General features: G+C 37.3%; 1 protein-coding gene across 1 annotated transcript in view; it reads right to left on the reverse strand.

Annotated features, from left to right (window-relative positions):
• Positions 1-807: 807 nt before the first annotated feature.
• IPO8 (importin 8) overlaps positions 808-25,101 on the reverse strand; it is a 49,570-nt gene continuing 25,276 nt past the window's right edge. Inside the window, exons 13-25 of the mRNA XM_062010326.1 lie at positions 24,758-24,847; positions 23,952-24,117; positions 23,185-23,345; positions 22,618-22,743; positions 21,083-21,149; positions 20,306-20,431; positions 19,733-19,830; positions 18,611-18,706; positions 17,001-17,221; positions 10,146-10,351; positions 8,504-8,734; positions 7,716-7,832; positions 808-7,043 (exon numbers count right to left, since the gene is read on the reverse strand). Of these exons, the coding sequence (XP_061866310.1) occupies positions 6,946-7,043; positions 7,716-7,832; positions 8,504-8,734; positions 10,146-10,351; positions 17,001-17,221; positions 18,611-18,706; positions 19,733-19,830; positions 20,306-20,431; positions 21,083-21,149; positions 22,618-22,743; positions 23,185-23,345; positions 23,952-24,117; positions 24,758-24,847 (1,803 nt within the window). The 3' untranslated portion in view covers positions 808-6,945. The remainder of the gene's footprint in view (positions 7,044-7,715; positions 7,833-8,503; positions 8,735-10,145; positions 10,352-17,000; positions 17,222-18,610; positions 18,707-19,732; positions 19,831-20,305; positions 20,432-21,082; positions 21,150-22,617; positions 22,744-23,184; positions 23,346-23,951; positions 24,118-24,757; positions 24,848-25,101) is intronic.

Here is a 25,101-nt window from a genome sequence, read left to right on the forward strand (position 1 = left end):
AGCTTCTCTGGAAGGTATTAGCAGTGATCCAAACACTAGGACCTAGCAAATTTCTTGGGTGATATCCTGGCTCCATTAGAGCCAATGGCAAAACTCCCAGGCACTTCTACAGAGCCAGAATTCTAATTTCTCATGCCAGCTGCAACACACTGCTACAGCTTTGGGCAACCTACACTAACTCAGCCCTCCCAGTTATAAAAAAGGGCCACTCAACACTGCTCTTGGAGATACTGTGGAGGATTCACAGAAGAGCCTCATATCAAAAAGGACAAGCATTATTAATCAGCACAATTTAACAAACAGGCTACTTATCAACACACCATCAGGGAAACACTCCACTGATAACAAATACCAGGCTTGCAGTTTCAGCAGGATTAATCACTTGTCTTGGGGGGCCGATAAAATTATCTTCTTCATGAATTCCATGCCCAGAAGACGGGTGCTATCCCCTCTCCCAGGACTGCAAGATGACTTCAGTAGCTTGGTATTTTGAGAATCATATTTGGATGATCTGTGACAATCTTTTCTATGTCAGATGTCAGTTATGTCCTCTCGCAGGCAAAGGCATCTCAAGTCTATGATTAACAAACACACACTGGGACATAAAAACACACATATTAACTTTGGACAACACACACATTTGTTTAAAAAATAATTTTGGGGTATTCCTGCAAGTAAGTTTTATGGCTGTATGAAGAGAGGCTATAAAATGAGACTGTGCTCCTTGGTAGGTGGCAAGCTACGTTTTTTAAAGAAATAGTATTCCTCCCATATAAATGCACAACAGATGTAACATTCGACCTAAGCAATAAGATTTATTACTATTTTTAAAGCAAATTCAGCACAGCTTAAGAGAACCCTGTACAGAATTCTTCAAGCTAGGAAGAGGTTCCTCTTGTCATCGATGCATGTTTTGAATGTGTCAATTCTTGCCCTCAAAGTCAACCCACAGTTTAGTATTTTAGGCTTCTTCCAAAGGTGACGATCCTGCAATTCAATTTGCTAACGCAGCACATAGCGGTCTCCCTCTAGTCATTGCAGGCATGGGCTCATATTTTTGCTTTTAAATATCACAAGAAATCTGCATGGCCTCTTTGGTGTCTTTTTGAGCCCCAAAACATTTCAAGTGACTTACATTAAGCATACTACTGACAACACATGCAATCAAAAGTAATATTCGCACGCTGTTTGGCAGTGAAAAAAAACCACATTACAGCTGTGATCACAGTCTCGCTTATATTGTCCTATATTCATCTCTTTACCTCATGCACTTTTGTATAAATATTTACTGTTGCATATTTTCTTCAGAAGCCATAGCCTCTTGTTTTCTAAAAATAACCTGCTTAGGCATAGCCTTCTCTTTCCAAATCACTGTTCTTCTTCCTTTTGTTAAGTTCACCCAAGATCTCCAAGCATGGAAAGTAGTGAAGGAGGGATAGAAGCAACTTTACTAACATACGTCTTGAAAATATCTGAAAATGAGGAACAATTCTTGGATAATCACCTTCCATGGCAAACAGTCCTATGAAAAAAATCAGCAGGCCTCCACGACCTGCAGTAATTCTGAATTTTGTGTAAGAAAATTAAAATTTACCTGGACATATTAAAACCTCATTTCAAGTACACACTCATTTTTGTTGCTCAATAGCTTCAACTACTGAGTAATTTTTCAGTTTTTTTGCATTTCACTTCATCTAACACAATCCTGGCCAGTCCAGCAGGCAGCCCCTGATCAACACTCTCCATTCACCTCAGGTGAATCCTAGAGCTGACACTGTTTTATTCGCATTGGAGAAATCAGAGCATCTGAAAGTTCTCCTACCGTACTATTCAGGTAACCAAGCACTTGAAATCGTGAATCTCTATACAGCCTATAAAGAGAATCTTAGCATTAATAAACCACTTTTGCTTATTTCTTTCTGTTAGGAAAAACTAGCAGCTTATAATCAAAACTGCTTTCTGATCCCAAGCTCAAAGCATCACACTGACTTTGGGGCTGCCCGAGCATTCTCTTCCTGGAGAAAGGCATGGGACGATCCACTAGAAGATCCAGGCACTATCAGGAATACTGTATGTCTGAGATCATATCGAACACATAACTTCAATTGAAATGGATGCTTTCCCAAGTCATCACAATTACATACATCTGCACAATCTCTCTGAACTGCTGTTCCCCAAAACTCTTGAGTCGGGGAGTTGTTCATCAGTTAGCTCTCTAGATGCGAAGCACTTTAGGAAACTCTTTAATAGGAGGTATAGTGACAATTTTAAGAAAGGCTGTAATCCCATTGAGTGTCTCCCACTGGTGATTACCTATCAACCAGGACAAGAGGTTCCCAGACTTTTTAAGGGGATGCATCTGATTTCTGACAGAGAAAAATCACATTAAGTCTTTTCCTCTCAATAACGGCTCTCAGAGTCAGAGTACTGATATCCATACAGATGGTGCATATTCTATTTGAAAAGTATTTGAGTGCAATTGCACTGAGTTGTGGGATTAGATCCAATGGCCAGCGAAGCTCCTACCTGCCCAGTGCACAAGCACTGCTTTAGGTCTCTTTCATTTTACGCTGGTTTTGCTTGGTTCTTTTTAGAAAAGTAGTAGCAGTGGGAGAAGTGTCAAAAGCAAGCAGCCTGGCTTGTTCATATACCCTTTTTACAATATGGCTTTATACCAAGATTTTCATATATCTGGTGTCTGGCTTCCTTTAACACACAGGTAGTATCCATCTCTATTGTTCCCTGTGTGACTGGGGTAAGATTTGGCATCCAAGAGAAAAGAGTGCTGTTTTCACTCATAAGATTACGAAATTGATAGCCTTCCCGCAGTTAAGGCAATTCTCTGTCCACTTGCAAAGATAGTTTCTTAAAGAACGTCCTCAGAGACAGAGATCATTGAGGAACTGACCACCAGATCCTCAAACCTTATCAAAAGATTGACTAGGGTATATATCAGAACTAGAACTGGGTACTGCATTACATACACCCTTTGAGTAAATTTCCAGACAAGGTGTGGAGTTTTCAAAGTACTCACATTAAGAAGTAATTCACAGAATGCTTCATCAAACCACAGGCACAACTGAAGTGGTTTTTTTAGTTCTGTATCATCTGCATGTGTCAAATGAGAGGCTTTGTTCCACAGATAGAAATGTGATGGACAGGCTCTATGGCTTCAAGAATAACAGGATTTTTTTAAAAATTGCTTTAGCTTTTCAGGTATTTTGAATATCCCCTGCAATATCTGATAATATAGTGGTTGGCAAATGGAAGGAAAGGAGGGAAGAAAAAAGGCTGAAAAGTATTCTGGAAACAAAAGGCAGTTAATCACTCTCATTGCTGACAATTCTTTGCTCACTGAAGTCTCAAGACAGACTCCTGCTTTATAGTAAAAAAAAAAAAATAATACAAAAAGTTCCTCTACTGTCCTACATTCTCTACAATGTGTGACAGAATCCAGAGTCATAAACTGCCTGGACTTCACAGGCAAAGGGCACATCCTAAAGCAGTTCATTCCGTGTCTCCCTGACATCCCACAGGCAGCCTTTTTCCCTAAAGCAAAGAATCTCACATTATAATTTTGTGTAACATTCTTAACATATTTTGACTCACACTCCCAAAGCATATTTACTTCAATCAGACTGTTCACACAGGGGCTTGGGGGGATTGTTGGGGTTTATGGTTTTTTTAGCTTTTTCCTTAGCTTGATATTCTGCACTCTTCCTAGAGCTGGCCATTTTTGATTAAAGATTTTGCTTTGTAAAGAAAGCAAACCAAGTACTTCAACTTTGAAAGAGAGCAAAAAGAAGCTGTCAAAACACACGGTGATTCTTATTTTTCTTTCAAGATTGACAAAATAGCATATGCAATTCAATATCCAGGATCAGTTCATTTTATGTGAAAAAGCAGCTCATCATGTATGTTAACATTTGCTATGATTATAACCTACATAATGCTGATTTCCTATGCAAAGCCCCCATGGTGCCCATACAGTCACCTTCACATTTTGGGAACACTAAGATGGGGCAACATAGGTCACCAGTTATCAGGCTTTGTTTTATTTTACAATACATTCGTGCTTCTCTGTACTTCCAACAGCAACCACGTCATACTTGGTTGGCTGCTGCTGGTATCTGATATTCCATGATTACCTTGGCTTCAAAGTGAGACAGTAATGCACATTTGTGTTACTCTCCCTTTAATGTAGTACAAAGCTACACACAGCTCAGGAAAAAAAACCCACCTAAAATCCATTACCTATTTATGATAATGTACAAACAGATACTTATCATGTTAAAAGAGAACCATATGTTAAAGTGGAGGCTAGAGCCCAATAAATCTTTTTGGATGAAAACCCTTTCCAAAAAAAGGAATAAAATAATTAACATTTGCTTTTGCCAGTAGAAACATTTGCTCACAAATCTCCTGGGAAGGGAAGGGCATTTAACCTTTTTACATGCCATCCCCTCAGACATCTCCGACCCCCACTTCAAAATAGACAACAAAGATTCCCGACTCCACGCTGCTGATTAAACCCCTTGTAAGAAACATCTGGACGAAATTTTCTTGGCAGTTGATTTGAAAAGTATACAAGAAGCAGAACAAGGGAGCAGCCACAGTTCAGCTGAGTGACACAAAGATGATGCTATGCAACAGCAAGATTTTTCCTTGAACATATTAACTCCTAAATATTAGCTTGTGACTGTACAAGCAACCTCATTAGCAGAAGAAAAGTAAGCACCTCCTCTGCTCTGCATGCCAGCATAGAGAAGGCAAACGGGCCATTAAAGAAATCCAACTCAACAATCTCATTCTTAAAAATATAATAATAAAGGGCACCAACAGTTTACCTGCCTAATACTTCAATTCAGTAGCAAGAGAAAGTCATTCACATCCTTAACTTCCGAAAATAATGTTTTAAATTTGTGGAGGATTTCAAAATTTTAATGATTTCTAAGAAACTCACCAACAACCTGGATGAAATGCCTTCCTATTCTCTCAGTCAATACGTTCCCAGGCCTAAATTAGCAGAAGTGACCTATAATTTTCATGGCCTGACATTCAAAATAAAAGATAGCTCGTCCTTCTGCTGCTTGAGCTTAAAGAGCCTCTCTAACGTAGTTTAATGTTTTGTTCCCTTTTGGAAATACAGACCCTGGAATTCTCAGTTTTCCATATGTACAACAGACCTAAAAGTGAAGATTTTCACTATCGCTAGTGAATAGCAGCAGTGAAAAACCTAGATGAACCAGCCCAACTTTACTCTGTAGCTGCTGTGTGGGGAAAAAAAAACCCAAATGAAAAAGAAGCAGCAGCAGAGAACAGCACCAGAGAAAGTCTAACACAAAGGCGCAGGAAAATAGAAAAGCAGAGGGGAACCTTCTGCCCCACAGCTGCCAGGATGAGAAAATTCCAGGGAATGGGGCAAAGAACAAGCAGGGACACTTAGGTCTTTTCCAGAAGGCAAGGCATAGAGTGCTTCAGATTTATCAGACTGAATTACAATTACCGTGACATATAAAAAATGAAAGCTTCAGTACAGTGCAGGGACAGCAACGTGCAATTTGCTACAGTTGTTGAAAATTTGATGGGGTATAGGAAGGGCTTTGACTTTTCAGTTAGGGCACTGTTTTAAAGAAATACGTTATCTGTGTGTGCTTAAAATTCCTTGGTATGTATTTTTAAGTGATAAAGAAATTAACACATAGAGACAAAATCTGGTCTAAATATTTTATCTCCAATCCAAACTTCACATTATTCTGAAGCACCTCTACTTATTTTGGCTACACCACTGCGATCCCAATAGGTCTAAAGGAGAGGTACCTATTCAAATTAGTACTGCTGTCAATTTCTGAAGAACATATTCACACCTTGCTATATGTGTTTCAATTTACAAGAAACTAGCTTTTGAAATTTAGAAAAAAATCTGGCAAATAATGAAATTTCAGCATAGGTCAAGAACAGCCAAACGGAATGCAGACCAGAAATTCATCACAGAAGAGTAAGAATAAATAAGTTTGGAGCTGTTTTCCTTCTATCAAGATAAATAAAATACTGTAAATATTTTGTACCACATGATTCAGTACTACCTTTGGAATGGTAATGAATGAATGAAACCAGAAAAGAGGTTTATAGAATCCCAATATTAATCAAAACAGCAGAAATAAAAAGCTGCTACGTAGAATGTCTACACAAGGGCCACACCGCTTGTTCAGGTCAGAGGTACTATCAACGTAGACTTTGGGTAGCCACTTGCCACGAGTGCTATCATAATTCGAGCCAGTTGATTTCATGGCTAAGAGAAATACTTTAAGACTACTGAATCAAGGGAAAATCTGCAATTTTTTTAAGACCTTTTGATGGAACCAGCATAGGCTTTGCAACTTCAACATGCACCTTCCCCTACACATTTGGTCTGCACCAAATGGTGAAGATGAGCCAATATTCTGAATCCAGCAATGTGTATGCAATCAACAAACAATTAAACCGAGTAGTAAAAAGCAGGTGACTGGAAAACATGGAACCAAGGCTTACAGTGTTTCAAGAAATGTCCTTACACTTAAAAAATTAAAATGCACTCCGAAATCCTTTTGTTCAGGCAATCCATGTACAACAGAAGGCACTGTTATCCATATGAATCTATCAATTCTGCACAGCAAAAACCTGAGAAGTGCAACTCAATCAGATGCAGCCTGGCCCCTCCCAGTCATTCAGGTTCCTTAAGGACAAATGTTTCATTTCAAGTCCATCAAATTATAAAAACACCACAAGAATTTGTACATTACAGTAGCTGGTTAGAAAGAGCATTCCGGTGGGGGAAGCACAACTGCTACTTTCCAGAAAACCTTCAGCAGCATTACATTACCCTCCCCTATCACTCAGAAGTCACGATGATTTCAAGAAAATGCAATGATGAGACCCTTCTCATTGACTTTTGTAGTTGATCCTTCAGTTGCCACCAGGAGTACTTCCAGCAAAGTTAAATGCTGTGATCAGTCCTTTGTTGTCAAATGTGTAGCCACTTTGTTGTTCTATTGTCTTAGTCTCTAGAATTCAGAGAAGGGAAAGGACATGAAACAGAATATGAAAAGACAATACAGCTAAGCTAAGAATGTAAAGTTGTGGAAAAAACCTCTCAATTCAGTTAAAATTTCATTCCCTAAATGCAGTGACAGTAATAAATTACGCTGGGATTTTCCCTAAATGCATAAACATACATACCTCTACAACAGAGCTGAAAAACTAATCTGTGTCTATGTCACACTGTTCTGCGTGCTTTTTGCTTCAGTCTGAATTTATTTTCCATGATGTGAGCTTTCTAAACTCATAAAACCTTAGGCTAACTGTGAAGATAGTATTAGCAGTGAAAAAGTTACAAAAGTGTAAAACACATGATCTGTAACAATCTTCACCAAATGCCTGTCTGACAGCTAGACATTATCTTCATTTGCTCCCTATTCAAAAGTCAGACTGCGCAAAACTAGTTCATACCCTGTTTAAACAGCAGCACATGTCAATGAGAAGGCAATTAATTAGAAGCAGTAGTAATCTCTGAGTAACACACACTTCCAGGCAAGGGATAATATAAGCACAATATCCTGCTCACGCTTCTCAGGAAATGTTAATTAGCACGGAGACTTATTCTCTCTGTTGTTACAGATTAGATGCAGTTCCAGAATCCCTGCAATGGATAAAATGACCCCACAGAAGTGACTCACCTGCAGCATTTCGCCGGTGTTCTGCTAATGTATAAATTTCCTGCAGCTGTTTCTTCTGATCCTCACTCAATGGTGCTGTCAGGGAATGGTACCAGGTTGCATCTCGGCTCTGCACCGCTGTCAGAACAGGAATGGATGAAAACCGATTTTCAGTTGACATTGCAAGTTAATTTCAGAAGAATAAAATGAAGCCCACAGAAACTCGAGTTGGTTTTAAAACAGAATTTGCACTGCAAAACAAGTTCAGTATTCCTGTCAGTTTTCTTAGCTCTGAATCCCCGCTGCAATAGAGGCAATCCATTTTGGGGAACTTAATTACATCCTCTGCTTTCTGAAACACAAAGTTAACCATGTGGCTATTACTCATGGACAATGAAGAAGTGAATCTCCTAATTTAAATTCATATGAGAAATAAAAGCAGCAGGATTACTCAAGCAACAAAGGGAGAAAACAATTTCTCCATTATCATTTTAACATTTAGAGAGTGACAAATATTTCTATATATAGGAGTCTCTCTGGTGACCTAGTCCCACTCACTTAGGCTGTGACAGAAAAGTTCTGAAAGAGAACATGAAGGGAATTAATCTCTGCCTGTATTTGTTACCATTGGGCTTTTGCAGTACTTGTAAGCCAAAAAAAAATATCTGAGGAATAACATTTGAAAGTAGAATCACATTTTCCAGTTTCAAAAATCCAAATTGCTATTCATAACAAAGAAAAGGTTTTTTCCTGGTGATGATCCAAACTACCATCACATGATATCATTCTGACAACCCATAAATACATACTTAGAAGTGCTTGTGTAAAAAACTGGTATTCATCAACACCATTTTCAAGGTCAAGAGGTGTGCTGAATCCCTCAAGAGCTGTCTCTTCCAATGCATCTTCATCCCAGTCATCATCATCATCATCTTCATCCTCTTCCTCTCCACCACCACCACCTCCTCCTCCTCCACTATGGTTCTCTTGCATCTCCTGGCTCACTTCATTTGTCTCCTCCTCATCACTCGGGATCTCTTCTGCAAAAGCATCAATGTGTTTCATAAAACACAGTTTGAAATGTGTAAGGAAACAATGGACTATGAATGAAGAACAACTAACAAATCTATATTTTGGCTGGAAAGAGGACCTGTTAACACCTTTCCCCCCAGACAGTATAAGATTTGGAAAAACAAAGGTTTTAAAATGTTTCCTGTGTGCATGATCAGTTAACCTTCTGTTTCTGAGCACACCTGGGGAATGTGAAACTGTCATCCTTTTTCTTCTTTCATGTATGCAGTCACTGTGCAGTTACAGGACTGAAAAATTTCAAGGAAATAGTGTCTTCAACAAAGTGTTCCATCATTGTGCTTTTAAAAATATGAAAATAGATTTGTGTAGGCTTCACAAATTCTCACAAAACAGAGAACCAGTTGTAGACCACACATCTGCCTGCTGTTCTTCAGAGTGCTCTTCTATTTGAACAAACTTAAAATACCAGCTTTTGCTTAGCTTTACCTTAGAAGTGCTCAACATGCAATGCTAAACACTATATCTTAAGAAAAAATATTTCTGACCGAAGAGTCAGGATAAAAAAACTCTCCAATTCCAAACCTTTGGCTCTTCCTGAGTTAACAGTTTAGAAATAATAAAGATGACTATATCTGCAACAAGCAGGGAGTGAAACACAGGACAGAGATTTGAAAATCACTGTGCCGTTTCCATACTGTATTCCTATGCATTGAGAAGATTTCTGTAATACTATTACAGAACAATCATGTGTGAAATTTAAGTGGATTACATAATCTGCTTACATCCAATCTAATTTTCAGACTCCAAACCATTTATCTCCTGTTCCAAGTCAAATACAGTCACACATATCTGCTTGCAACACTGTGTAAAATTCACTCCCCACAATTCCCTCCACAAGGTATTCTTCGACCTTTTTTCCTCCCTGGCAAACAGGGAAGAAGTCTGTCTGCTCCAGGAACCTCAGCTGTCTCAAACCCCACTTTGCAAATTACTGTCCATTTGGACAAAGAAGAGTTTTTAGGATTTCCTCCAAAATTCAACCAAATGGGTCCTTCAAATAACTGGGTAGTAGGAACAGCTTCTTTCCAGGAAGCAGGAATATAACCACCATGATTCCACCAAACTCCCGCTGCCTATGTGCAAAGACAGGGCACATTCACAATGCAGAGGAGTGGACTTGTAAGTGACGCTGTTACTCTGAAACTGATACTAGGCTTTCACGCAGTGCTAGCTGTTACACATTGAAACATTTGGATTATGTTTGGGGAGGAAAAATCAATTCCTAAAATGACCTTTCAAGCCCCCACTAAGCCGAGCTATTTTCAGCAGACTAATGAGTCTTAAAAATGAACTGCAATTTCTTACCCCCTTTAAATTAAATCCAGACAAAATCCAGAATGTGAAAAGAGGAGATTTTACCATTATCTTCTGCAACGTGTTTTTCATCTTTAGCATGATCCTCATGTTCTGTGAGCTCTCGTGAGGCGCAAACTTGTTTTAAGCCCAGGAAGAGGAGGAGGATTGAAGGGACAATCTGGGCAGCCACAGCATCCACTGCAGGCGGGCGGTTCTGCAATTCCATTAGGATGCTCAGTCCTATTATACACATCTTTCTGTCATGGAGTCTGAAACAATACACACTCGTTAGACAACATTCAGATTTTTTTTACTTCAAGGATAATGTAGAGAGCATTAAAGTCCCGGTGCTTGACATGGCAGAAGACAATGTCAAAGAAATTATCTTCAAAGTCTATATTCAAAGCTCCCAAACGCATTATTTCTTTTGTTCTGAATACGAGTTCCCCACTGGAAAGTATCTGTCCCATAACAATTACATACCTTTCAAGCACTGGTCAAATTCCTGGAACAGCTGTTTCTAATTACCAAATGCAAAGTTTGTAACGCTATATAAATACTGTTTAATGATTATGTAGAATATCTTGTCTTTAATAAAGCATTTGATAGAGATTAACATCATTAAATAGGATGGAAAATTAATTCGCCTTGGCTTTGATAGCAGTACTGTTGCCGGGACTGAAGTTAGCAAAAAGACTACTAGGGAAGAATAATGACAAACAGGAAAGCACTGAATTGCAGGGTGCATTTATAGAGTGCCACAAGGCTAGCTGTATTTAAATATGTTCATTAAGAATCCATCCGAATGGCTGTATTATGCATCCAATTTCCGACACTAACTGGAGACATATTGCTAACTCCGGTGAAAACAGGGAAATAATTCCACCATTTCAAGAACAACTGGCAGTACACTCAAACAGGAAACTTGTAAATGAGTGTATCTCCAGTACCAAAAAAACCCACCCTAACTATAGATAATTGAAGGGAAAGAAAATCATGGAATTAGTAGCAAAAAGATTTTAATTTGACCATAGTCGGGAAACTAGGAAAGAGCCTATGCTTTTAAAAATAAAAATTGTCTTACAAACAGGACAATGAAACATTCTCTAACTGCCTTTTCAGATACTCTTTGGTTTTCTTTATGGGAAACACCAGTAGTACTCGACTCCTAATCAGATTTACTTTGTACCAAAAAGGATACAAGTTAAGAGAGAAGAAAGTAATAAGATGTGCACCACAAACTAGAAATATGATTTTAAAAGTGCTTACAATTTTCTTCCCAAGATTCCCTATAACATGCTACTGAACTACAATATTATTCAAGTAATAAAAGTGACCATGCACCTTACAGCCTTCTGAACTTTACATGTGCTTAAACAAGGCTGGGGATCTGGAGGGATTTCATTACACCTCCCACATTGTTAGTCTTGTTAGGGCTTAGTGAAGTGATTCCACTCTCAGAGTAGCCAACAACAGCAATAAAATATACATAACCATCCGTAACATTATGATCACTGAAGGCCTTCCAAGAAAAACAAAGTCAACTAGCATATCAAATGACATGCTTTGTCAAGTTGGGTTTGGCTGCTCCATTACATGTGTTCAAAAATGTACCAAAATGCAAGTGGGTGAAGCACTTAAAACTTTCATCAATGTTAACTGCAATACTCTCTGTTCAGAGGAATGAGGCACAAAAGAGGGTTTATAAATCAACCAAGGAAACTCAGTCAGAGGAACACGGTCTGCTTTCATGAAAAAAAAATTAACTCCTTATTCCTGTCAGTGTGTCTGTGATGCGAATAAGGTCATTGCAGTTTGCTCTCACACCAACACTGAGAAGCCCAAAATCCAAGCTAAAGATGACACTGCTTGTGAATGAAACATAGCCAAGTACAAAAGAAAGAACTTTCTCTACCTCCTCTCTCTGACAGAATCTTCATCCAAGTTTGTCCAAAGCTCTGTAATCTATGCACATCATCTTGACAGTGTGAAGCCATGAAATATCTTCACGACATATGTTTAATGAAAAGATTTCAGTGTACATGTACCCGAGTAGTTAATGACACTTGGCACTACCTTGTAAAATACATTAGAAAAAGCTACTGTTACACAATGCCAATTGTAGAACGCAACACAGTAAAATGTAAAAATAATCTTAGTAATTAGTGGCTTAGCTAATACTAAATTCTCTGGGCAGCAAACAAAAGTGCAAGAATCAAGCACTGCTGTTTAAAAGAGAGTCACTAGGAAGCAGCCCAAATCGCAAAAAAATACAGCATATTTGTCATGCTCTATTTTCAAGCTCCTGAACAGAGAAGTTTTAAAAACGAACACGTCTTCAGAATATGCACGTTATTAGAAGGCCCAGCAGGACAGCAGTAATCCAGGCACCAAGCCATACTTAATGAACTTGAGCCAGAAGGAGCCTTGTTTCTTCCACCTGTCAGCAGAGCCACACAGCAGGATAAGCATCTGCCTTGCCTGAAGTTCAGCACTCTACTATGCCCCAGCTATAGCAAGTACCCACAAGACTGAGCAAGGGAAACAGAGTTTTATGTCACTTGTCATATGTCATGCTTATTTTCATGATGGCAAGGAACGGGTTTGGGACCATTCCTTTCCTATCAAAAGGCTCATTATTTCAGCACCTTTCTGTCTGCACAAGGAAGCTTGGGTACAGTTCTCCTTAGTGCTTTGAGATCCATACTTACATGGTCAGCAGCACAGAACAGTCCTCCCTAACAGTCATGGACTCTGCATGCTCCCTCAGTGGTGTATCAGCCTCAGAGTGCTAAACATGCAACACATGGCAGTGCAATGAACAACTCCTACACAGGTCTATTTTTAACAAGTCATGTATGGTCCTAAAATCTGCGGGACATTTTCTTGCAAATACACTTGCTTCCATTACAGGACAAAAAACTCTAAGAATCTTTTGTATTTTAAACCAAGATGAAAGTATTTCAAAGGGAAATCACTAAGCCTTTCCTTTACTAGTTAACTGTGCTCCTTTATGTGAGGATCATGTTGCTTTCTATTACATCAATCCAGTTTCCGGACAAACTGCAAATAATTAGCCATTTTCTTCTAGTTGCAAAGTTGGAATCAATCCTGTTTTCCTATACAAGACTGAGATTTAATATACAGCTCTGGGAAAACTAGGATATCTAACTATTAAAACCCCTATCAAACAAACTCATCTATTCAGCTTCTAAAAATATCGAGTCACTTATTGAACAAGTGAGCACTTACTGAGGTTTTTTTTCAAGCACATTAGGTTTTCCTTTCATACAAGTTTCCACAGAGAATTTTTAGTATGAGAGTAAGCAAAAGTCTCACCCAAATTTCAACTGTCAGGGAAAAGGTGGAAAGCAGTAAGGAACAAATGTTTCTAAAAATATCTTCACAATCTGAAATTATTGTAGAAAACAATTATAAATAAATAAATACAACATATTCTGGCCTATGGGCATTATGGGCACACATCCACAGACGTGTAACATCCATAAGGACATACTGGATTTATGCACAGTCTTACAATGAGGCCTGAGCTCTCCTTGCCTGGACCATTTAAAATATTCCAAATTTCTAATTAGTTTTAAGTAGTTTCTGTATTTTTAATAACATGGAAGAACAATTACTTATCTTACCATACTGCTTTTCCTCCCCAACATGTATTATTTCCACAGATTCCATCTCATACATTCACAAGTGCTGCTCAAGAAACACTGCAACCTGAGAGCACACAGACATGCACAACCCTACTGATGGCAGAGCAGGATCTGTGGGTACCAAGACTTCACAGGAGAAGGAGGACAGAGGGGTGTGAGATTTATGAGGAAAAAGCATCTCAAAAGCACACTGTCTGTGGCTGACAAAGAAATGGCAGTAAGATTCACCTGGTCCTTCGTACCTGTAGGTTCATCTACTTTGATCTTTTCCAGTTTCTCTAAGAGTGATATACTGAGAGTTTTCCAAACAATTTTAATGCAAGCCTTAAAACTGCCTTGTGCTGGAAAGCAATTTAACTGTAAAACAAAGCAGCAGTAAATGATGGTTGGTGAGAAAAAGGACTGTGCGTCCACTGTTGTCTTCACCGATGAAGACAGGAAGTCTGCAGAAGTGGAGCCAAGGAAAGGTTTCAAAATATACAGATTTTGGTTGCACTTCTGTGTTTTCCTGTTGAGTTAGGCACCAGACTATCTGGCTGCTGTTCAGATTATGATCCTTACTGCCTTTATTAAAACAAAATGGTTTTCTAGAAGCAGTGCTGTTCTAATAGAAAGGGAGGAAGTCCCTACATCACATTACATTGCCTGACAGGCAGTACTATAGCAAAAGCCTTACACCTGGATGCCACATACTGAAGAGACAGCACTGAAGGAAGAGTGATTTTTAGATTTAAGCAATATTACAGATACTTATTTCACTGTTGGCAGCAGTAGATCAGAGAGATATATTTTAATCTTCTGCTGTCATTCAAGTGCAGAGTCTGAGCAGAATCTAGCATCAGCATCTCCGAGTTTCATTTTCATGGGCTTTGCCAACCTTTGTCTCAGCTCTGAAGAATTTAGTTGAGCAGTAGTCGCAGTAGTTGATGTTTTTTGAAAAGCAAGACAAAACAACTGAAACTTAAGCTGTAGCTCACAGGAGTACTGGCGGTTGGAGCCTAGTCAGATCTCCAATGTTATTCCCCTCTGGATCTGACTAGTTTCTCCCTGAATGCTCCAGGATGAACTGTTTAAGGCTATAAATCTCATTTTAAAATTTCTTTTTAAAAAGGAATGACAAGTTTTCCACCTGCAGGGAATATCTTTTTTCCTACTGTCTCTGTATGCATTCAGTATTTGATATGCAGTAGAAAAAGTTATAGCACAATGAGATGAATCTCAAAAACTTCGCTTCAGCCATAAAACAATCAGTACTTGGAACTCTTCAAATACCCTGCTCTTTTCTAAAGTCACTAGATGTAAAAATAATTTAATAATTAACAATACTATCACCACAAGGGAGTGGGAGAGGTACACTTAAAGGGGTCATTTTTTAGCTATTGGCACTCCCAAAGAAATGAGGGATTTTGGGTCTTTTATGACTTCTTTGTCGTCAACTCAAGTGATCCCTCTATTTGATGTGTACTGACGGTAAGATATAGCATCTACTGGAGACATTTCATACACAGAGCAGGTAGAAGAATGGTTGTGATAATACAAACATATTCTTATAATGAGTAAGAGATTTTTTTTCCCATGTTTTATCCACTCAATTTAGTATTACCATTTTTTTTTTCTCTCTTCAAAGACAAATTGCTATGGTAGTATCTTCAAATACAAATACGAATGGGGAATTTGCACAAAGCCTGTATACAACAAATCAGGCAATGTCTCCCGTGTCTCCAAGTAGTTTTCATTCTAGTAAAACAGACAGAACACGCAGACCTGAAATAAGGTAGTCTATGCTGCAATTTAACAAACCACTGCACTTGCATCCTCATCCCACTAAATTATGTGCTTAAGGCACAGGAGGTAGGAAAGCAATTTTTACCATGTACATTTGGTATGTGCTTTAAAAACACTACAAAGGACATGCTGAGAGCAAAACCTGCTTATACCGGTTGGTCATTGATTGATTGGAAGTCAGTATTTTATTACAGTTAGGCTAAAGGTAATACAGAGCTATAATGCACCATGTAGTTCTAAATTCAAGACAGACATCAAGGCAACAATGTAACTTTACCAAGGTGGCATATAATTCCATTCAGGGAAGATTAACTCAAATAAGAACTGGTATGGAGAGAAGCTATTTGGATATCTGGAGAGCGGAGAAGCCATTTTATAAGAAAGTCCCAAGAGGCTTGGTTAGAATTGGGAAGACAAGACTCTAAAAATAAAAAATCAAGTAGAAACAGAATGACAGCTTACGGGTCAGAAGCTGCCTGTCTTGACCCATGCTCATTTATGGCATGACTCTGAACACAGTGATGCTTCACTTAGTCTGTTGACATAGACAATGCAAGAAGTCACATTCTAAGCCTATCTGTATACTTGCAGTCAGATGGCAGCCTCCAATGACAAAACATAACTCATAACAGAAAGGTGAGAGGTATCTGCTAACTATATCTAAATGTCTGCTTTGCCCCTTTAGGTGGATTTGAATTTCACAGTCAGAAACTACATCTCAGTTGAGAGGCAAGCACTAACTGTCAAGCAATGGACTTCACATCTGTCCAGCATCAAGTGCATGCTTAGCTATGTGATGACAGGCCTTGTTCACCTTCATTTACTTTACAAATGTTCAGCTGCTGCCCAAGTGCACACTAGTGCAACGTAGACATGTTCAAGGGAGGCTGGAATGGTGTTTAAGTTAAGAAGGATGCTTAAACAGTCAGTACATCAATGGCAAAATGATAAATACGCAGGTTGATCAGAAACTACTCACAGGGATTAAAATCAGAGTGTGGGATTCTCTGGACAGAATAATGGGGTTTTAACATGAAATGGAGCATTTAAATATACTTTATTAAATACAGAACAGAAAATATATTTAATAAAAAAAGTTAATATCTCACTGAAATCCTGCTGGTCGGCTCGGAATATTACCCTCAATGTATACTGCACCATCTCCTGGAGATGCAGATAGTCTGTGATTAAGGAAATTAAAAGAATTCTGAAATGTATTGTACCCTGTATCCTCACAACACAGAAAATTCTGCACATAGCTCAACAGCCCTGGAAAAGTTATACGGATATAGGTCACCTTTACTGGCATGAGAGCAATTAGATCTGGTGTGGATTACTGTTATTTAGACTAACCAAAGAATGAAAAGCTTTTCATCAACATTACTGGGGATGCAAACAGAAGGGAACAACATAAAATCAAAGCCACAGGCTTTTAAAGAAAAAAAAACCCCACGATACTTGCCCAAGAAAACAGTCTGTGTCATTCATCCACTGGTTTATGAACTGTGCAGTGATGGGCTCAGGATTGTGTGGAAATCTGATGTTCTCTAAGGTGTGTAGAAGTAGGTCAGGATTGTAGTAGAGTGCAGCTATGGCAACCTGAAGACACATGGTGCGAAGCTCGCTTGTTTTAACTCCTCTAGTTAACCGCTCCAGAACAGCCTCCACAAAAAGTGGAACACACTGGGCACAGAAATGCAAAAGAGAAGAAAATTTTAAAAACTAACAACTAAAACTGGTATTATAGATGTTGCCAGATTATACCAAAGGCTAAAATACCTTTAGCAGAACTGATCTCCAGATAACTGAAGTTGGAGTAATATCTAGAAATGCATCCTACTCACTTTCTAATATGAAAGCATTTTAATTCTCTCATTACATCATTTAGATTACATCTAAATCTTCTCCAAAACTCCTATTCTGAGCTAAAAGTTGTCAATGTTATTCTCAGGACAGAGAAGAATATCGGGGCCATTTGATGAAATTTGTTCTAGCATGTAGAAAAGGTTTAGAAAAAAACCTCAAAGATATTCTCATCTTTCAATAAAGATATCCAAGAATTTCAAAACTAACAGGCATTAAAGATTAAATTACCTACATCTGCAAGGAAAAGAAAAGAAGTTTTTCAAATAAATGTAAAGTGATGTTAAATTTCTTACAAAATTGAGTGAGTTTATTCAGATAAAACCAAGCCTGCGCAAACTTCTACTTCTATGTAAACTTCAACATGCAGGTTTAGGCTTTATGATAATTTGGGAAGCATTATGAATGTTTTAGCTTATGAGCTTCAGTTCTTGTGCAACTATTTTAATTCACAGAGTTGTGGAGCTCAATTAAACCTTCCACCACAACCTTATTTCAATGCAAATTTATACATTTCGCTTTAATCCCTTCCAGATTTCTTTTATAAATAAAATCTTTCAGGGAACATTTTTATCTTCAATGACTTCAGATTTACATTAATAAAGTTGTATCAGTTTCAGTGAAATTAACTGAAAATTTATCACTGAAGTCCATGTATTGCACTGTGGCAACATCAAATGTACTCTGTTCAAATAATTTAGGCTAGAGCATTATGTAAAATATAAGACCAGAACTTAGCCATTAATAGGAAGAATATTGCTATTTGAAAGTGTGTTCTAAGAAACTCTGGAAAATTGTGATTATGTTTTTGCCAGCAATTAAAATCCATGCTAAAAATTCTACCTCAGTAGTTCACTATATACAGTTAACCTCTCAGCCACAACAGTTTTAACAGTGTGTGTTTTGTATTAAAAAGGAAGTTCTATTAGGAGAAAGCAAAAAAAAATTACAATCCTGCACACCATATTGTATCCTTATGGTTTAGTGTACACTAATTTTACAGTCATGCCCTCTAATCTCAGGGGAAAAAAAAAAAGAAAAATAACAACCTTACAAACTCTCCTCAGCTCATTTACTTCTCTCTGTATTTCTCCCCCTTCCTACATGTCACATTTCCCTCGCATTCTCCAATTCCAATTGCTTTTCTCAGGAATCATACAGGTATCACTGGAAACCAGTAAAAGAGAAAACCTGTTCAATATTTATCACCTGGTCAATACCCCGTCCTTTGCATTGAAGAACAATTACTTCTAGGAGTTTGGCTGCATGGCACTCTGCATCTTCTCCAGCATCTCCTGTTAATACCTAAAAACCAGAATGACAATTTATTTGTCAGTATAACCACTGACGACTTTGAAAGCAAGTGCTCCCATATCTGCATACATAAAAAAAACCAAGGTTAAAAATGGATAAAGATTACTTAAAATTTAGAAAAAACTGCTACAGTTCTTTCTGAATGTTAGTATCTTCATATATCATCACTTTCTATTTTTCAAAGGAAAAGTTACTTATAAGAATCATTCACATTTCACACATTCCATTTACATTTTTAATTCTAATAGACAATTGCAGATTATCAGCCTGGCAAAGTAAAGTCCTATCTCAAGGCTAGTTTCTCATCAAAAACAAGATGTATGCAATTGCTCTATGTATATGCACATACAAGTGAAAATGACTGCTCCTTCTCAGTGACCTTATAGTCAGCCTCAATCAAACCTGGAAAGGAAGAAGAATTCTCAAACACATTCCATTTCTGTAAGTTTCTTAAAAATAAGCAGGTAGGTAGATGCCTAATACTCTGTAACACTGCAAATCAGTGAAAGGGTGCAGCATGATCAAAGAATCATAGAAAGGTAGGAATTGGCAGGGACCTTTAGAGATCATCTAGTCCAATCTCCCTGCCAAAGCAGATCCATCTAGGTCTCATACTTTATTGTAATTGAGAGAATCTACATAAAAGAGAAAAATTATAAATGTAGGAAGAACTTGAAATGAGTTTGCACTTCAGCTGACAACTAGAGAATCCAATGGCAAGATACACAACCCAAGGAAGTCAGACTTCATTAATTCCTCTACTTACCAAAATAGCTGTTCATAGAAGAGAGTCAAGACGAACAGCAACTTTCTCCCACATAGATTTATGCATGTAATTTTTTAAAATGCACATCACTTAAAAAGCGTGAAGGTGCTGTGTGTACTCAGAACTGAGCACAGATCAAATTTCATTTCATTCTGAAATGACTGGCCACCATCTGGCGTGTTCAAGTCACTCCTCCAATTCGATTGTTAAATACCAGTCATAAGCACAACGGGAAGGATGGGAAGGCTTACCTTTTTGCACATAGAATAAATGATTTCTAAATGCTTCGGGTTAGACAGTAAAGTATCAGTGTCAATGGTCACATAATTATGCAAGAGAGGCATCATATCTGCAGAACAGGGAAGGAGAAGAGAAAAAAACCTTACAAACTAATCCATACAAGTGCTAATCAGTGAGGCTGTAGTACTATAATGGGATTCATTAGCCCAGATTGTTGGATATAGGTGGAAATAGGTAGAAAGTCTGTTCTAGCAGAATTCTTCACACAGTACACCACGTAGGAAAAAGAATAGTACTATATTTTAATTAATTAATTGGTAGTTTCACATTAACTTTGTATATTTCAGCTTTCTTTGAGTTCAGGACCTCCTTTAATAGCTGATTACACCAACAGATTTGAACCTACTTAATGCTTCTCTTAAATATGCTCCTGCTATACTCCCACACTAAACAGACTGTCAGGGTATGACTCAAAATCATCATCGTTTGTTTAAACAAAGACACCAAAGGGAAGCGACCCTTGATAAGGTGAGTTTTAGAGATGAATTCCAAAACAGTGGAAACAACAACAAAAGTGGCCATACCTGCAAAATACTCAAAGCAATCCTGCTGGAAAACTTCATATAGAACACCTAAAAGCTGCCACATTTGAGGTGAAATCATCTGGCATGTCAAGCTGTAGGCCAAGGAGAGAATTTCTTCATAAAACTCTGGAAAGGAGAAACAATTTGAAGTAGGGTGCTTTAAAAAAAAAAAAAAAATCAAGCCCCAAGTAACATAACAGCTAGAAGACAGCAATTGGTAAGTAAAGCAATACATAGAAAAGTAATACAAATTGGAAGAGACTCTTTTAGATTAGCCTTATGTTTGCTATAGTTAGGTTTTTTATTATAAATATCTGCCAGAACATCTGCGCATCAAAAACTTTGCTTGGAAAGGATTTACTGGAAAATATTTTTGTTTTCTCAACTTTTACTTTTTTTCTAAAAGACCTTATCACAAAATTGTGCTTAGTTCTTCAGTGCAGAATACTGATAAAGCAGTAATTGCAGACCATGTCCAAAAAATACTAATGTAATTGTAGCTGTTGTGCTTTAACACAGCTAGCTAGAATTATAATCAGAATTGCATCTTGTGCTTTTGACTCTGACCTCCAAAACACAATAACCAATTTGACTAATGTACAACAAGAGACTAGGACATACAAATCACAACAAAGAATTAACTTTTTTTTTTCCTTTAAAGAAGCACACACACAAAAAAATAAGTTCTGTTCAAGAAGATAGTATTCTTGCAATAATTAAAGGGTTTTTTAATGTAAAAATATGTAATGTTTTCCGAAAGTTACCTCTAAAACATACCTATAACATGTTTCTGCAAAACAAGGCCAATGATCTGTAAACAAATGCTCTCAAGCTGTTGAGTTATCTGAAATACAAATATACAGCAGTTTATTTTAAATCTTAGAAATACAGTAATTTAGTCAATGTATTTGACTAATTCAGTCCAAGAAGTTCTTCAAACCAAAAAGGCTTTTATCACTTTTTAAATGATGCACTAACAGTTATAATATTAAGAAAGAAGATCTCACTGATTTAAGTCCTCGAATTCTCAATAAACAGTATTGCTTTAAAACTTGTTACTGCATTTAAAATAAAAATCTTATGTTACGGTTATTCTTCAGATCCTACCAAAAACTGTATCTGCTGCCTTGTCTGGATATGAAGTAACACTGTACTGAAAGTACGTGAGATAAAATTCTCTCCAAAACCTTTGAAGCAGAATGTGTAAAAAGGAAGAAAAGAAGAGATGCTTTTCCTTAAGTTTTATGGAGACCCTCCCAGAGTAGGCTGAGTAAGAGGAACGCATGAAACATACCACTGTGCTGAAGTCATAACTCAGCCTTGCCACTTTGGACAGAGAGACTACATTTACCAATTAAACTAAATTACAAGAACTATATGGCCACATTATAAGCCTAATTAAAACCAGCAAATACAGACATCACATGTTATTGCCACAGGTCATTCATTACAGACAGTCTTGTCAGGCTTTCTGGGCTTGTTCTAGCAATGAGACTGTGTGACCACAGGTTCGTCCACTTGCCTTCAAAAAATTGATTCAAAAGTTATCATCCCCTAAACTCTCCATACTTAATGGTGAAAGGAAAAGAATTTCTAAGGAGTTTTCAGTCTCATATATAATTTTTATACCATTTATATCACTTCTAAAATTATTTAAGATCCTGAGATGAAGAGTACTCTGCACAATATTTTAGTTTGTTCTTCAAGCAACATTAAAACAAGCTGCTAAGTTTATACCAAAAATACCCCAACCTCAAAAGTTTTTCTTAGTTACTAACTAGCTGCTGCTCTGGTCAGTCACTGAACCCCCTTGTCACTTTAGTCTGTCCAGGAGGTATAAGTAGAAATAATCTTTTTCTTCCCTGATTACATGACATGTAGGCTTACATTGCACCACAACTGGGAAACCAAATCCTACGAATTCTATCCTAGAAACTGCTTGGTAAACAACAAACTATGAATCACCATTGTAGAAAATCAGCCTTATGCAAAACAGCTCTTCCTAAAACCTTTTAAATCTATTTTAATACAATTATCCCCTGAAATGTGTCCCAGAAAAAGTGCTAAGGATTTTACCTTCAGGATATAAATTTCCCTCAAAGTCGAGAGCTAACAATTAAGGAATCACAAAAGTAAAATGGGCTTTACATTCCAATTTGTCTGAGATCACTTGGTACTAATTCTCCATCCTGCTGTAGCTACTGCACATTCATGTAAGCTCAAGTGATGCAACATACATAGAAGTTCTTGTTGTTGTGAATTAAAGGCATGAGGGAACAACAGCAAAAAAGACATATAAAAGAAAATCTCACCTCCTTGTGATCTTCCACAACTGTCAGGATAGTGTCAATTGTGTGCAAGATGCCCATGGCCATAACTGTTTTGTCCTCTACTTCCTCATACTCCTCACTCTGAAGTACTTTACCAAATATTTCAGCCTATGAAAAAAACCCAACCAACATGACATTCAAGAACAAACTCACATTTCCAATTTGTCATGCAAAACTAAGACAGCTAATGCAACAGCAGCAGTGTTTTATCTGTAAGAGCTGTCAACATTGAAAAATTCGCTCCTTACTTTTGAAAGGGGAATATAGAAAATTAAAACCTCTCTTTTTGAAAAGTCTGTCTATGTTAAGTCATTTGAAATGTTAAATAGTTAGAGCTTGGCTCATTAAAACCAGTGACAAAATTCAATATCTTTGAAAAACCTACAGGTTTTAAAGATACTTCATATAGAAAAAAAAATGCTGTGAATACTATATGTAGATCTTTATGAAGATTATGTTAAACTGTGCACCTCAAACAAAGTACATTAAATGTTAACCAAATTAGGTATGTGCTTCTGACTGGACTGTAATTTCACTATTGTCTCTTACCAGGTGTTGAGTCATGTCAACGGCGATAGTAGCTACTTCCTGACTGTACTCACAGATCATCTTCTGGATTACATTAGTAAGATCATCATTTTCCGTCTCTCTGACAATGTGCAAGAGCTCTTGCATAACTGGCCTTACATAAGGCTTCACATATTCCTTGGCTAAAAAGAAAATTAAAAATTGAAACTCGGTGAAATCAGCTGTTTATCAGCACAAATATACAGCATTTCAAACCTCCTAGGTAACTGATTCACTAAAAAAAAAACAACCAACCAAACAAGAAAACCATAAAACACACAAAAAAAATCTATCTGAGGTAGTTTTACAGTCCATAACTAGTACAGTAAGACAGTAAATAAATGGTACATTTATCACATTCAATACCAAAATTCCATCTGCTACAAAAATCCCCTGTTTTGGAGGAATACATTCCCTCATACACAGGCAGCATTTCCTCTTAAACATACACACTATTTCACTTCACTAAAGAAAATCAAAGACAGGTGCTATTTACTTTCTTTTAAAATATATGTTGATTTTAACTTCTTTTGTGACAAGACTTGCTGTAAAACTTGAAGTCAGAATTCTGGGATGTATACAGTAACTAATGAGCAAGTGAAGCTGTCTAAACATGATGAAATGTTCTGAAATCTACGTCTTTGCAGGGTAGAAATGTTTAGATAAATCTGAAACAAGCTTCTCACCTCTACAAAAAATAAAATAAAAAAAAAATCAGTGTCTGCAACTGATGAATCACTGTAGCATACCTTGCTCTTGGTTGCTTATTAAAGTCTGAAGAGCTATGGCTGCTTCTACTTTGACAGGCATTTCTTTATCATCAATCAGACTCTTCTTTGCCAACTCTACTGCATTCCTCAAGTTTAGCTCATTGTGAAATTTCAGAGCACTGAATGAATGAAGCACCCAACAGGACTGCATAACAAAAAGAAAAGCAAGTTAGGATTATTGCAATTTTTAGCATTCTTTAACTGATTCAAAACCAATGCTATCTGTCTCTCTGTTTGTATCTATTGGGGATTTTTTTCCTAATTATGGTGTACACATACTGTAAATGTAACACAGTTTTTGCCCTCAAGCAGTTCTTTCCCAAGTTCCAATAAATTGGCCCTCCTAGAGGAAAAAAATGAGAACAGATATTGAAGAAAACTGTTTGTTTAGGACCAATATGGGCACTCAGGGATTTTCCTCAAGCTAAACTCAAACTGACTTTAACTACTCTGTGGAAATCTTACCTATTTTTCTTGGCCATCCAACCACCCTAGTTATTGAGATCTGCTAACAAAAAAATGGTCACAAAAGGGCTACAAGCAGAGCTCAAATTCTCCAGTGTGACTGAAGAGGTCAACAAGAATAAATCACAGGCTTTCAATTGATTCAATTAAATGACAAATCCTTTTTTACAACAAAACACTGAAAAATTACTGTACAAGGTCACTATTTGAAATTTTACTATGTATGCACTTGATTTCTTTCATTAACATTCAGACTGAAGACAAGTTGCAAAGCAAAGAATCATGGCAAATACTGAAATCAATGCAACTGGTGAACTTACTCTAGCTCTGAGGTACCCCAGGTTAGACATGAACAATGGAAATACATGATTCTGTAACATCAGCTCCATTTGATCCTTGAAGACACTCTTCTGTTGATGTAAATAAAAGTTAGTTTTGGAGATCATTCATTTTATATACTTTATTCTAATCAGTAGTTCATTTCAACTATCAAGCATGGGGAATACAACGATTTGTGAGAGAATACCTTTGTTATGTAGACAAAGAGTTCTGGATTTCATATCTTAAACTAAAGAAACCTCATAAGCATAGCAAGCTAAAAGTCAGGTTAAGTGAAAGATACTCAACTCTACATTACTCATTCTATTACTGTAAACTGGAATTC

This window comes from Colius striatus, chromosome 1 (assembly GCF_028858725.1).
Source record: "Colius striatus isolate bColStr4 chromosome 1, bColStr4.1.hap1, whole genome shotgun sequence".
In the NCBI taxonomy this organism is placed as follows: Eukaryota; Metazoa; Chordata; class Aves; order Coliiformes; family Coliidae; genus Colius; species Colius striatus.